The sequence below is a fragment of the Exophiala oligosperma genome, assembly GCF_000835515.1.
Source record: "Exophiala oligosperma strain CBS 72588 unplaced genomic scaffold supercont1.10, whole genome shotgun sequence".
NCBI classification, from domain to species: domain Eukaryota; kingdom Fungi; phylum Ascomycota; class Eurotiomycetes; order Chaetothyriales; family Herpotrichiellaceae; genus Exophiala; species Exophiala oligosperma.
Window position 1 is genome coordinate 571,218 of NW_015622827.1, and position 14,190 is coordinate 585,407.

A 14,190-nucleotide genomic window follows, 5' to 3' on the forward strand; every position below is an offset into this window, starting at 1 on the left:
CAGCATGGCATCTCATCTGACAACTCAAGCCACCATATACTCTATTGCCTTACGCTCTTCATCATATTGTCTTCAGACTTTTGTCGGCAGTGCCGTAACCTTTCTTAAGAACATAGAGACGCGTTTGGTCGCCAATTGAACCTTTTTCGAACCGACTCCTTCCTTGCCCTGAATCCTGATCACCCAGTCCCCGAACAAGACTCCTGTACCATCAGTCGCGCCGCCCTGAATGCAGACTTGCCTCCGAGTTGCTAGAGAATACTCCCAAGAGCCCTCACGAACCTGAACCTCTTCAATCCTCTCTTCGGGCAAGAACAGCAGGGACCGGTGAGATTTCCAAAATTACACCGCCCGGCCTTGTCGCCTCACCTTCGCCGGACTCGCGTTTCACCTCCATCGTATGTGGGCTGGTCGCAAAACAAACAAAGGACCTCAGAATATCACATCCCAGAATTTTGAGAGACTCACAACACCGACACCTCTGTGCACGAAAGCCGCGGCTGCTGGAAGTCGTCCTTGTCGAATGTTTACCCGGTTGATTCAGAATCATACATGCAAGACGAGTCGAGCAGTCACTTAAGATGGCGGCTCCGCTTGAAGGGCTGCCTCAGGGGAACCCTGGGACAACAAGATACACGATAGGCACTCCGCGCCAACAGAATGAGCCCCTGCAGCAAACATCCTCAAACGGGACGAGCCAGTACAATGCGTACGGACAAAACCAGGCAAACGGAAACACAAATGATGCTTCATATGATAGCGACGCGAGGCACTCCACAGAAAGCCGCACTGGCAGGAAGAGGTCCTTTGGCGGGCCTGGTGGGAGCGAGAGAAGCAGATCGAGAACAAATGGCAGTTCTGGCAAGTCACCTGGCGCTGCGGTGCGTACATGCAAGAAGTGCGGTGAGCCCTTGACAGGTCAATTTGTGCGGGCTTTAGGAGGCACATTCCACCTTGATTGTTTCAAGTGCGCAGACTGCGGGCAGATTGTCGCCTCAAAATTCTTTCCTGTCGATGCAGAAGACGGATCTGGACAGTTTCCCCTCTGTGAGACAGACTACTTTCGCCGACTGGACCTCCTATGTTTCGAATGCGGTGGTGCTCTTCGAGGATCCTACATTACAGCGCTTGACCGCAAATACCACATCGAACATTTTACATGCTCCGTGTGCCCAACTGTATTTGGTGCTCAAGACAGCTACTACGAGCATGATGGAAAAGTTTATTGTCATTTTCACTACTCTACACAATTTGCACAGCGATGCAACGGGTGTCAGACAGCCATCCTCAAGCAGTTTGTCGAGATCTTCAGGAACGGACAAAATCAACACTGGCATCCCGAATGCTACATGATTCACAAATTTTGGAATGTGAGGTTATCTCAGAGTGGATCGGTTGCGGAGAGGAAAGACATTAGTGCGCCAGTTACTGAGGATGAGCGTGAACAAGTTAAAGAAGACGAGGAAAAGATGGAGGACAAGGTTTATCGGATCTGGAGCACTCTATCTACCTTCGAAGAATCGTCTGCTTCTTGTATCTCCGACATGCTCTTGCACGTCAGCAATGGCGTCTATGTCGATGGAGTTATTGTGGCTCGGAAATTTATCTGGCATGTTGACATTCTCTTCGGCGCGATCGACACCCTTGCGACATTGGTCACAGCATCTGGTCTGAAAGAGTTGGCATATGGCAGAGAAGCAAAACTGCTCTGCAAGAAGGTAGTGGCATTCTTTACCCTCCTCTCGAAAACTCAGGAAACTGGCGTACGAAAGCTTGGAGTTACGCAGGAGCTCCTATCCTTGGTCACTGGCCTGGCGCATTACCTTAAACTCCTTATTCGTATAGGTCTTCAAGGCGCACTGAAATTGGAGAGAGAGCGTGGATCTCCTGAAGGGCTACACGCATTCTTGGACGAACTTGCAGACCTGGAGACAATCAAAGATCAGGAGATGAAGTCGCTCGATCTATCGGAAAGCGTTGCAGGACTTGCAAGTCAAGAGTCAGACTGCTGCTCAGCGTGTATGGAACCCATTGACGATGAATGTGTCATGATCTACGGACGTCGTTGGCATGCAAAGCCACCACATCTCACCTGCAGCGTATGTCAGTGCGACTTGACTACTGACCTTCAGTATGCAGTCTTCAGTGAAAAGGAAGATAAAGTGTACTGTGGTGACCATGCCAGACGAGTACATGATCCAGTGTCAGGATTTTCGCATGTCACCAAGCTTCAACAATATGTTTTCCTGCTCCGAGTTGCATTGGCAAGACTACTGGAGGTCCTCAAGTCTGGCGGCACACTGCCACACACTTCTGACGACCCAAATCTGACCCCATACAATACCACTGAAGGCCACCGCGTTTCGCCGACTGGGGAGAAACTGGCTCCTCAGCCAAAGATGGGTTCCCGCTCCAGATCCTATGCTGGCGCATCTAGCCAGCAGCAAGAGTCATCCCTCGAACAAACAGTTGGCGAAATGAAACGTCTGAGATCCACCCGAAACGAGCGAACTCTTTCTACGACCTTCCGAAAAGCTCGCGAGTCAAAAGTCCTCTACGGACCATCAGGAGCTCGTCCAGGGTCTGAGGGAGGAGAAGACCCAGAGGGTCGCGGTCGTGGTGGCTTCCAAATTGTCGAAGAACGAGATGTCGATGGCAGGATGAGGCCGGAATTGACCTTTGGTAACCAAGATGGCTTGACCCTTGATGACATTCCTAGAATCGTGGCTGCCGAACAGGCAAAGGAGCAGCGACCCAATGCATTCCGCCATGCAGGCACAAACCTTATCGGACACCGAGGCAACGAGCCGAGACTGGTGAACGGCCATCAAAGAGGAGCATCGGCGGGCAATGACCTTCTGGCAGGCGAACCCAGCCCGCTTCGCACCAAGATCTACTTCTCGGAATTGTCTGCTCTCGAATACTTCATCGTACGACACGTTGCGGTCCTTTCCATGCAACCACTCTTGGAGGGGGAATACACCCTGGAAGATCTGCTGGGCTTGATTGAGACTAGGAAACAGACATTCTGGGGCAAAGTCAGCCGCGCTTTGCGCAATGACAGCAAGACCAAGAAGAAGGGCATTTTTGGTATCCCACTCGAGACTCTTGTCGAACGGGAAGGCGCGGAATCGACCAACGGAGTTGGGCCAGGGGCCTTGCGAGTTCCTGCAATTGTTGATGATTGTGTCGCTGCGATGAAACAGATGGACATGTCTGTCGAAGGAGTTTTCCGTAAAAACGGCAACATCAAACGGCTGAAAGAGGCATCCGAAGCAATCGACACCAACCAAACACCAGACCTCAACCGCGAGAACCCTGTGCAAGTAGCCGCGCTTCTGAAGAAGTTCTTGAGAGAAATGCCAGAGCCTTTGCTGACATTCAAACTGCACAAACTGTGGATAACATCCCAGAAGATTGTTGAGGAGGAACGTCGGAGGCGCGTTTTACACTTGACATGTTGCTTAATGTCCAAAGGTCATCGTGACACCATGGAGGTCCTCTTCTCTTTCCTTAAGTGGGCGGCCTCATTTTCGCAAGTTGACGAAGAATCCGGGAGTAAGATGGACATTCACAACTTGGCCACTGTCATGGCTCCCAATATCTTGTACGCAAAGGAGAAATCGCCCAATGCTAAGCAGCCTCATGTTCCTCAAGTCGACGACAGTTTCCTTGCCATCGAAGCCGTCAATACCTTGATCGAATACAACGACTACTTTTGTCAAGTATGATGCCATACCCCTGCAAGCTGAGTATATCTTTTGCTGACTCATACAGGTACCGGAAGATTTACAATCTATTCTGAGTGACAGCAGCCTTCACGCCGGCACTGCAGAAATCACCACCAAGGAGATATTGTCGAGATATGGTCACATTGCAAAAGGTCAAATACAAAAGCAGACTGTGCAACCAGCAGATGGATCCATGCGCAGTCCCGTATCAGCTTCGAATTCCATCGGACCTGTGGCCACCCGCGTTGATGTTGATCCTTCTCAAGCGACAGCGTGGCAGAAGCAGAGCTCTGTCCGTCCTGTACAAAACACAACTACGGCCGCACCTGGTTCTCATAATGACTTCAACTTTAGCGCTCCGAACAGTCCTTATGTCAGAGATCGAGCTGGCAGTTCCGGAAGTGGCGGCAGCCATGGAGGCACCCCTTCTGGCAGACAAAGTTTCCAGCCAAGACCTGGCCAGATGGGCATTGCAGGCTAATCAGTTGTCTCCAATATTACCAAAAATATTCAGCATATTGTGGCGTTTTTCACCTTTGTGGGTTATGATCGGTCACCCAGGGGTCTATTTCAGGGGACTAAAATGGTGGTCCTTGTGCAGCTGCCATGGAGAAAGCTGTGGAAAGCATTGAGCTGCGTGCTCATTGCGAGAACGAACTTGACGACATTGACATTTTATTTCTTTTGTTCATTGCTCTTACGGCCTCAAGAGCAACATCTCGCCGCAAAGTTCGGCAATTTTCCAAGCTCTTGCAACATTGGCTTTCACTTCTTGCCGACATCATTGCGGTCATGTTAAGCACTGCGTGCGGTATGCATTGCACCTTGACAGCAGGCGAACTCGGAATTTCGCAGAACTTTTTTTAGTCAACAAATCCTCGCATGCTGGTATTGAGCGCCAGTGGCGTTTATTCGTCCAGCATAACTATGCTCTTTTACTTGTTGGGATATGACTCTTGGAAAACCTGAGGGGTGTTGGATATTCTGGTCAGGTAGCCTCAGAATGACACATCAGATTGAAGAGCGAAGGGACACTTGGACACTTCCGCTACTATTCATCTTCTGATCTTGAGGCACCTACAATGATTTTGTTGGAGTATTTACGAAACAACAAATTGCTCTCGCGCCCATTACCCCATGTCATCATATGACTCGAGAGGAACTCATGGCTTTGTCCGCACGGGGCAACCTCATCCGTACTTGGATGCTATTCGGAACAAAACAGGAGGAAGTTTGGGCCATCGGGACTGAGGCATATGCGGAAACTGGGGAAATGACTAGGGCTGAATGAGCGGACAGGCAAAGGCTTTCATCATTCGAGTTGTTAATCTCATGTCTAGTTGAGCGAGTCTCCTGCGGGCATCTCTCAAGGTCAAACGACCTTCCTGAGATAGCGAATCCAGTTCAAAGACAGGAAATTTCACGGCCGATGAGTCCATCGTGTGCTTTTCTTCTTCTACTGATTACCTAGCATTCTATCCATGACTCTTCCTAGCCTCTCTACTGCATCGTCCGTGATCTGATAGTGTACTACTAGTCTGCCGCCATTGGCCTTGATGCCTTCTATGGCGGCAAGTTCGGCAAACTTTTCAGCAGAGTACCCTGCGTGATTGATGTCGAGCCACACCATGTTCGTCTCGACCGGATTTGAGAGTTTTCCGCCCTTGGTCTGCCACATTTCGGCGACCTTGCGAGCTTGGGCATGGCTGGCTCGTAGTTTGCCGCCCTCGCCGCGTGGACCCTTGCCAAAAGTCTCATCCACGGCGACGCGTGCCGCGGCAGAAAGCACGCCCGCCTGCCTCGTGCCTCCGCCGAACATCTTGCGTATGCGCCTCGCATGGGCGATGAAGGCCTTTGACCCGATGATAATGCTTCCGATGGGCGCGCCGAGACCCTTTGAAAAGCACAGGCTCGCGGTGTCGAAGCAGGTTGTGAAGTCGGACAGACTGCCCGCCTCGGCGGCGACGGCTTCCCAGATGCGGGCACCGTCGAGGTGCATCCTGATGCCGTGTTGGCGGGCGAAGGCGGAGATCTTGCGCACCTCCTCGAGTGGCATGATCATCCCGTCGAGCGTGTTCTCCAGGGAGATGACGGTCGTCGGGCAGGCGTGCACGTCGTCGGATAGGATGGCGTGCTTTTGGACGTCCTCGAGCGTCAGGTGGTGGCCGTTGGATGGCGCGACGGCGATGAGCATGGCGCCCGAAATCGTCGATATTCCGCCGGCTTCGTAGTTGAAGATGTGGCCCCTCCGATCACACAGCACCGAGTGAGGTGGACCGGTCAGGTGTGTGCGCAGGGCCACCTGGTTTCCCATGGTCCCGGACATGACGAGGAGAGCCGCCTCGTGGCCCGACAGACTGGCCACGTGGGACTCGAGGTCGTTGGTCGTCGGGTCTTCGACAAACACGTCGTCCCGGAGCGTCGTGTTGGCTATGGCGTTGAGCATGGATTCCGTGGGAGTCGTCACCACGTCGCTGCGAAAGTCGAAGGACGCCGGGCCAGGTTGTTGCCAGGCGTTGAATGTCTTTTGAGTCGCCGCATTGGCGTTGGATGTTTCGATCGACGGGGGCATTTTTCTGTCGGACCATGCAGCAGTTGACTGGTGAACGTATCTATATGTACCTGAAGTATATCGAGAGGCGAGAATGGGTGTGGGTTTGATAATTCGCAAGGCCGTTCGAGGTATAAGTACGTTCATATCTCTGGTCAACAGCAATAGATTGTCACTCCCTCCTAGTGAATCTATATGAGCTCTTCGTCAAGCATTTGTACAGTAAAGGGCGTACAAATCCGAAGCCGGTGGAGCAAGACAGCATTAGACGGGAAATACTGAATGTACACATCAATACGAATACGAGTTACTCCGTTTTGTGTGAAGATGGAGGTACAGAACACCCGCTTACATAATTTACTCGACTGCGTAGTACTGCGTGTGGCACGCGAATAAACTCGTACTGTACGCGACTCGCGTCCCGCGCTTCTAGACCACTTTTGTTCGAAGTTGAAGTCGAACACCTGTCAAAAGTCACCCAAAGTCTTGGGCGCATCTTTCGATGATTCTGCCACTGTGCAGCTTGCGCGCACGATCTCTCAAGTGAGGCCAACAACCACAGAAGAACAAACATGGCATCATCGTCGTCATCATCGCGGCGTGGATCTCAGGTGCCGCCGACGGCAGCAGCACCCAATGTCAACCTCTTCTGTTCCCAGTGCGACACTCAAATCGGCGTGTTTGTGAACGAGTGGACCCGCCTTACCTCTTCCTACGTCTATCCTACACACCAAGGCAAGCATTTTGGCACCGAGATTGGAAACAAAGCACAGGTCGTCCCGGACGGGGTCTCTCAGAAAGCGGTCCAAGGATGCACTTTGGCAGAAGTCTTTTGCAAGAAATGTTCGGCGGCGCTGGGTCAGTACTGCAAGGCCGCACCGACACCGCAGCAGCGATACTTGAAGTATGCATACATCTAGAAATCCATGGGCGTGTAAACATATTTTTTTCTGTTACTAACCATGATGGACAGAGACGAGTACTTTTACAAGTTGTCAAAGACCTACTTGAAGGATAATGAGACGAACACCATCATCGATGCCATCTTTGGCTATTCGGGTGACATTGATCTGCCCAGAAGCGTCAGGCCTGGCGGCGAGATCCCTCGGCCCAGTGTGGCACCTCGCCCTCGATGGTCGCAAACTCCCATGCGGCAGTACCCCGAGTCTACTTCTTCTCCCTTTCAGTATCCAGAGTCGCAAGGACGATCCTACCAGCCCTCATCACTCAACCATTCTTCGTTCATCGGCACACCCTCTCCGAACGCTATGGAAGATCGAACGGGACTAGAGGCCAGGATTAGAGCCCAAGATGAAAAGATCGCAGCTCAAGATCAGAAGATTCAACAGCAGGATACACAGGTTCGACTTTTGACAACATTGCTGGAAACACTCCGAGGCACCATGGACGACCTCAAGACCACAATGCGGGAAATGCAATCGCGAAACGCGGTCGTGCGCAATGACGATACACGTTCCAATGAAATTACCAACAGTCCAAGGTCACCATATCAAGGTACGAGGAGCATTTCGTCAAATGAGATCGATGTCGACAGGCTTCGAACTGAAAATTCTGCCATCAAGGCGAGGCTCGAAGATCTCGAGACGACTAGAGATCGTTCTTTGAAAGATATCGATGCTTCCACCGTGCTAGGCAAACGCAAAAGACGCAGCACCCTCACGAACCCACGAGCCCCAACCCCCCTAGACCCCACAAATCGATATACCGATTCCTCCTGCCAGAATGAATTGTCTTCCACTCAGATGCCAACTCCCCAGTCAAGCAACTCTATAGACACTCGTTCCTTCAATGAGTCGAATATATCAAGGAGTTCTAGTCCCCTGGAAGCGCAGACTGGGATGGCCTTACAAAGAGCTCCACAGGCGAGCGAAGAGCTTGGGTCAGTCGAGCACCACGCTTATGCACCTACTGCACTGGGTGAGAGATCCCAAACCGAAAAGCATTCTGATCGATCCGAAAAAGTTGTTATCGAAGCCGGGAGCGACATCCCTGCAAAGCGTAAACCCAACTCAAGCCACGCCGCGAAAGGACCAAAGGGGGCAACATCTCCAACAGTCAAGACTTCGCATAAGTCTAATGGTGATCTCTCTGGACTTCGGGACGCTTCACAAACCCTGCAAATCAACCCGGAAGACTGCGACCCCTCCCTGCAAGACAGTGATGTTGAGGTCGTCGACCTCGAAGCTTCTGCGCCACAGCAATCAGGAGCAGACAATGTCGAATTCAGTGACGATGACAATGGAGAAGAAGTCGAATTTCAAAGTCCCAACGGCACTTCAGCTCTACAACAGAACGAAAAACAGGTGGTATCTTTTATTGTCAATAATCCCTCATCGAATCAAGATGCACAGGTCTCTCATACTGATCCCCCCGAGGATGGTTCAGAAGTTCAATCAGGGCATGATCTGCGACCTCGGACTAGAAGGTCGCCAGTATACAGAAGATCTGCAGAGCCTGTGCCAGTAGAATTGGAAACAAACAAGCGACCGAGGAGGAGAAGATCAACCCAAAAACCTATTGATAGCCCCGTCGAAGGTCGCAGTGTTGCCCCTGAACCTGCAGCACTACCTAAACTCGTACCTCGTCGCCTACCGCACGAACCATTTGCTATTACGACGCCGACGTCTTACGACCAAGAAATGACTAGGAAGAAGGCGAAACTGCCCAAACCCAGAATCCAGTATACGACCAAAATTCTGCTCAAAGAGCTCAAAGATCTTGGGCTGGAGGAATGGGTTGACAAAGATAGGAACAATCCAGAATATCGCGCCGCGGTTGCTCAGGCAAGGAATCGCCAGCGAGAACTAAACAAAACAGCCCAGATGATAAGATATGGAATCGGTGAAAATGGCGAGCCTGTACCAATGACCCCCGGTCAGGTGCAGCAGGGACCTTTGTCTCTCGACGAAGCATTCAAATTAGCGACAGACGCTATGTTGGTCAATGGTTCCGGTGAGCTGAAGAGCGGCATTGAAATTGGGCAACCTCTGCAAGCCGGTGCGCCCCTTATTCCAGCTATCCAGCAGAATACTAACTCGCCAGCACCGGCAGTAGCTGTACCAACTACCGCGAGAAAACAGCGAGAGGAAGAGATTCGACGACGGGATCGACTTGCCAAGGCAGCCATGGAGATGTAATCCTCAAAGGCTTTCCATGGCGCGGGGTGGTAGTGATCAGATTTTCTGACATTGGTGGGACAAGTGGTATCTGTCTATAACACAGGTTGTGTCGCATGGTGTAAGAATCACGCAGTATTGAGCCTGAAGACTTGCAAGATGAGGTCTGGAGGAGATTTGCCTTGAACCTCGTCGTCTCTGGGAGTGTTGTTGTTGGATTTTGTGTAGCAGTAGTAGTTGTGAGGACGTAGTAGATACGCGAGTAATCAAAGATACAGCTTCATTACGTGCTCTGATCGCAATGACCACCTCTTGAGTGCTTGCATCGCATTAACGAGCAAATGAGCACGTCTTCTCCCTGCCAAATAGGCTCCAAGCCCACTAATTTAGGCCAGGAACGGGGGATCCGGCAAGGCACGAGAGGCACGACGCGATTAGCCCCAATGCTGGAGTCGCAGGGATTTGGTAGAAGCGGTTGGCGGGGGAATTTCTTCGAGGCCGCAGTTTCAATCTCGACTTCCTTCGCCCATCCTCTGGTCAACTCATTCCCTTTACTCCCTTCGTGCTCTTGTATGTGGCTCTCTCTGCTAGCGTTTTGTTTTTTACTCGCTTGATTGTATACCCCAAACCTCAGGATAAGCCGGTGCAAAGAAATCCGGGGAGAGTGTCGCTCTCACTGGTATCGGTAAGTTACACACACTCTCGAGCATCCAGCATGACTGCTGACTTCTGGAAAACAGGGTACCTCCTTCCTTTTCTCTTGCAGGGTTCTAGAAGCGGTAAGCAGCCCAAATCACCCGGTCACGCCTGCTGGGCCATTGTGTTCCCAACCATGTCTCAGCCACTGAGGATGAACAACTGTTTATTGGGGGCGAATGCTGCGGATGCACTGCAAACAAAAGAAAAAGAAAGGAGCTAGCACATTGAAGTCATACCTCTGCGCATATCATGTCGGAGGCGACTGTCCTCAGTGGAGCCGTCGTCCATAATACAAAGCATGGACGGATATTCGCAACCTATGCACTTGTCGAGGTCGTGAGGCTGACCGGTACAGTTGCAGAACCGTGTGATCCTTTTTCACAGGGGCGGACATAACGAGAAGGTATGTGGACGCAAGTTGCACTATATGATCATATGATATGGCACCGTTGCCTGGAAGTAGCCTGTTGGCAGCGACGCAAGTCTCCAGGCGCTTGATCATGGTTTGGATGTCCATTGTGAAGATGTACTCGACAGGCTCTTCAACGACCCCTTCACTATCATATCATCACAATGGATGTTGCTAATGGTAACGAAGAGGTTGAGCCTGAATACAACAATGGCCACCTCCCAAACAGTCCGTCGAATAACACCGATGTAAATTCTATCGAGTACTACGAAAACCGGCCCGAAGACCTGGCCTCTATTGTACCGGTTGGTTCTGAGGGTGCAAGAGTCAAATTGCTCTCCTAACAGTCTCTTGTAGAGAGGGTCTACACCCGTTCGCCTACCAGTAAATGAATCTTACGAAACAATCGACACGGTGATTATGGCTTCCTCACAACCAACTCAGCTCACACAGCCAGTCGAAGATCCCAGAAGATTGGGGAAAAATTTGTCCAATGTATCCGAGGGTGATGCTGTCGACGTTATTTGTCTTCTACATCCAACTTCTCCTGCTGCATTCCATGCTGTCAAGGCCAACCTTGTTCATGGAAGGCAACACATCCTACAAAATGAGGACCTAGAAGACTACACCGAAGACGATATCATCTTTTCGTCACAGTACAATGCACCACGCGATATAGCGTTACGCATATCCTCTCAAGTCAAAAATCCTCGAGACGGTTTTCGATTTGGTCGATCCAGTACTGCAAACGACATCCTCTTGACGCCCTTCGAAAACGACGTCCTTGTGAGCAAGACACACTTCAAAATCTTTGTAAACAGTCAAGGGAGTCTGATGTTGCAGGATATGTCTACAAATGGCACCATTGTCGATGATGTTCATATCAAGGTGAAGGACCGACGTGGCAAGATTCCGGCTCCTCCAGCTACGATAGTACTTGGAAATGGCTCTATTATCTCTTTATTCAGTGGAAGAGACAGAGAGGAGATCAAGCTGATGGTTAGAATACCTTCACGTGGCGAAAGCGAAGATCTCTACGAGAAGAACCTTCGGGCATACCTTGCCGCAAGAGGAGAGGTTGCACAGTTTGCTTCAATGCGTGAAAGCTCGTATGGGAATCACTGGAATGGAGGTAGCATGTACAATTTCACTGGTCTGTTGGGCAAAGGCGCCTTTGCGACTGTCTATCGAGTCCAGACCAAGAAAGAAGGTGACATCTATGCGGCAAAAGAGCTGGACAAGCGTCGCTTTATCAAGAACGGAGTTCTCGATATGAAGTTTGATAGCGAGCTCAACATCATGAAACATCTTCAGCACCCGAACATTGTCAATTATGTTGACTGTCATACGTACTCTCACTGGATTTATATCTTGATGGAATACGTACCATTCGGCGAGCTTTCCCAAGAACTCAGAAAGTCAGGAAGAATAGCGGAAGCCGATGGGCAACAGATTACCAGACAGATTGTACATGCCTTGGACTACCTGCACCGAAGAAACATCACCCATCGAGATATTAAACCCGACAATATCTTGATCGCCTCCCGGTCTCCTTTGATTGTGAAGCTATCAGACTTTGGTTTGTCAAAATGCGTTACAGATCAAGAGACTTTCCTAAAGACCTTTTGCGGCACCCTTCTCTATTGTGCTCCAGAGGTATATCCAGACTATGCGAGCTACAAACATGGCTCGGCACAGAAGCGACATCGTCTAGGGGAGCCTATTAGCAAGCCTCCTCCATCTCCCTACGATCAGTCAGTGGACATGTGGTCCTTTGGCGCGGTCATTTTCCACATGTTGTGCGGGAAGCCCCCTATCACTGGAAGAGGCGATGATCGCGGTGCCCAGATGCTTAATAATATCATGACGAAAGATGTCGACTTCAAGCCTCTCAGAGAAGTTGGTGTATCGGATGCTGCGGTTGATTTGATTAGAAAATTACTCAACAGAAATCCCTCTCTTCGACCAAAAGAGGCTGAGTGCTTGCGACATCCGTGGCTACGCAACGTCGCTGATGTCTTCGAATACGATCTTCTTGATCAACCAGACATTCTCGATCGAGAACTCCATGTTGTTGACGAGGTGGATGAAGAAGTTCTCGATGATGAACTGATTCACGACCTCCATGCACTGACTCAGCCACCATCATCGAACCAATCTCCTGACCGCGCCCCCAAGCGAGCGAAGACCTTTGCTGATCCAGTCATCTCACCGGATGACATTACATACCCTTCATTGCCGGATCCTGGAGAAAGTTTCCTGCCGCCTACGCCAATGGCACCTCCTGCTCAGCGCTTGTTCGGTGAGATTTCTCAATCGATTTTGCGCAGTTCGGGATTGTTTGGCACTGAGCTTCCACCCACAACGACAGCCGATGTTCACGACATTCAAAATCGAGTCGAACAGATCAGCGTCAATGATTTTGGTCGCCAGGGATCGATGGGCAGCATAGATCATCCCATGGTTGCGGGCGGAGCCACTCAAGTATCAGCAGAAACTGGTAAACATCATCCTCGAGCCGGGTCAGCAGCCAGCTTAATGGGGACTGAGCATCAAATTGGTCAACTCAACATGACATCGCCCGAGGCGGAAGTATCAGATGCCGCGTCGCCGGAGACAAATAATCCAGTGACACCGCACACACGTGAATTATCACCATCCAGTAGCGTGAGTCAACACTTGGATGACGGCTTAGGTGAAACCCTGCACGGCACTGAAGAACCAGTTTTCACGCGTCGTTTGGATCTTGGTCTGATTGCAGACCCCACGACTTTCGAAGCTGAATTGAAAGCCCGCAATGCATCGAGAGCTGAAAAACTTCGAGCCAAGGCAGATACGTTCCATGGAGCCATCTCCACGAGACCTCACCCGCCATCTATTGAGCTTGCTACGACAATGGACGCAAAGACTGACTTCGTTGGGGACCGTGCTCCCCAGGCAGATCGAATTCTACGCCCAATCTCGAATATGGACGCGACGAACAGAACGAAAGCCGCAACATCCCCTTTCATTGAGCCGCCGAAGCGGTTTGGTAAGTTGACCAGCATCCCAGGCTCTTTTGCAAAGGTCAATTTCAACCTTGAAGCAAGATTCACCTCCTGGGGTCGAGGCGTCGATTGCACGATCAGATACCCGGAGTTAAAGGACACCCGAATTCCCAAATATGCTTTGAAGATCACATTCTGGGCGCCAGGCATGGAAAAGCATGTCGAGCAAGGCGGTGAGTGGACCAAGATCTCCGGAGTTCGAACGGTACTGGCAACTTCTGCAAGTGGATGTATCTACGTCAATGGGGTCGAATTGCGCAAAGAGTCTCCCGATGGTGATGCAGCCTTGTTTGGAAAGATTTACACTGGCGACATCATCACCGTATATGATGGTGCCAATGGTGACTTTCTGAAGTTCCGAGTCGAAGTCACATTCGGTGATAGTGCTCGCACTCGACCAGCAAACGAGGCAGGCTTCATCGTGCAGGAAGAACGCCATCATCATCAACGTATGAAGGAGCGAGAAAGTATGAGAATTAGCAAGGCAGGACTATGATCCTATGTGTATATTAGCAAGCAACCAACCACTCATTCATGAACTGTACCAAACATGGCAGATTTCGGGGTACATACGGAGTATCTGGGCTGTGTGCGTGGCGAAAACCTGGGGCAGCTT

The 14,190-nt window shown here is 50.8% G+C and overlaps 5 protein-coding genes across 6 annotated transcripts; 4 read left to right on the forward strand and 1 right to left on the reverse strand.

Annotated features, from left to right (window-relative positions):
• The first annotated feature begins 37 nt into the window (after window positions 1-37).
• On the forward strand, window positions 38-5,253 carry PV06_09383 (uncharacterized protein). Its single transcript, XM_016410827.1, has 2 exons — window positions 38-3,725; window positions 3,778-5,253. The coding sequence occupies exons 1-2, from the start codon at window positions 582-584 to the stop codon at window positions 4,210-4,212; spliced, it is 3,579 nt and encodes a 1,192-aa protein (XP_016258634.1). The 5' UTR covers window positions 38-581; the 3' UTR covers window positions 4,213-5,253.
• On the reverse strand, window positions 5,137-6,461 carry PV06_09384 (uncharacterized protein). Its single transcript, XM_016410828.1, has one exon. The coding sequence runs from the start codon at window positions 6,427-6,429 to the stop codon at window positions 5,188-5,190; it is 1,242 nt and encodes a 413-aa protein (XP_016258635.1). The 5' UTR covers window positions 6,430-6,461; the 3' UTR covers window positions 5,137-5,187.
• A 289-nt stretch (window positions 6,462-6,750) lies between these two features.
• PV06_09385 lies at window positions 6,751-9,680 on the forward strand (the record flags this gene model as incomplete). 2 transcript variants are annotated; one of them, XM_016410830.1, is made up of 3 exons in its annotated part: window positions 6,855-7,186; window positions 7,256-9,300; window positions 9,346-9,680. In XM_016410830.1, the coding sequence occupies 3 exons, from the start codon at window positions 6,855-6,857 to the stop codon at window positions 9,438-9,440; spliced, it is 2,472 nt and encodes an 823-aa protein (XP_016258637.1). In that variant the 3' UTR covers window positions 9,441-9,680. The 2 variants fall into 2 exon arrangements, with proteins under 2 accessions (XP_016258636.1, XP_016258637.1); XM_016410829.1 differs by having other exon boundaries at window positions 6,751-7,186; window positions 7,256-9,680.
• Window positions 9,681-10,691: 1,011 nt separating this feature from the next.
• On the forward strand, window positions 10,692-10,871 carry PV06_09386 (uncharacterized protein; the record flags this gene model as incomplete). Its single annotated transcript, XM_016410831.1, has 1 exon — window positions 10,692-10,871. The coding sequence occupies one exon, from the start codon at window positions 10,692-10,694 to the stop codon at window positions 10,869-10,871; it is 180 nt and encodes a 59-aa protein (XP_016258638.1).
• Window positions 10,872-10,947: 76 nt separating this feature from the next.
• PV06_09387 (uncharacterized protein) lies at window positions 10,948-14,070 on the forward strand (the record flags this gene model as incomplete). The annotated part of the gene is made up of 1 exon (XM_016410832.1): window positions 10,948-14,070. The coding sequence occupies one exon, from the start codon at window positions 10,948-10,950 to the stop codon at window positions 14,068-14,070; it is 3,123 nt and encodes a 1,040-aa protein (XP_016258639.1).
• Window positions 14,071-14,190: the final 120 nt, after the last annotated feature.

Coding starts and splice junctions, on each gene's coding strand:
- PV06_09383 (XM_016410827.1), top strand. CDS start 582: ATGGCGGCTCCGCTTGAAGGGCTGCCTCAGGGGAACCCTGGGACAACA. Junction 3,726..3,777: donor ACAACGACTACTTTTGTCAA/GTATGATGCCAT, acceptor TGACTCATACAG/GTACCGGAAGATTTACAATC.
- PV06_09384 (XM_016410828.1), bottom strand. CDS start 6,429: ATGAACGTACTTATACCTCGAACGGCCTTGCGAATTATCAAACCCACA.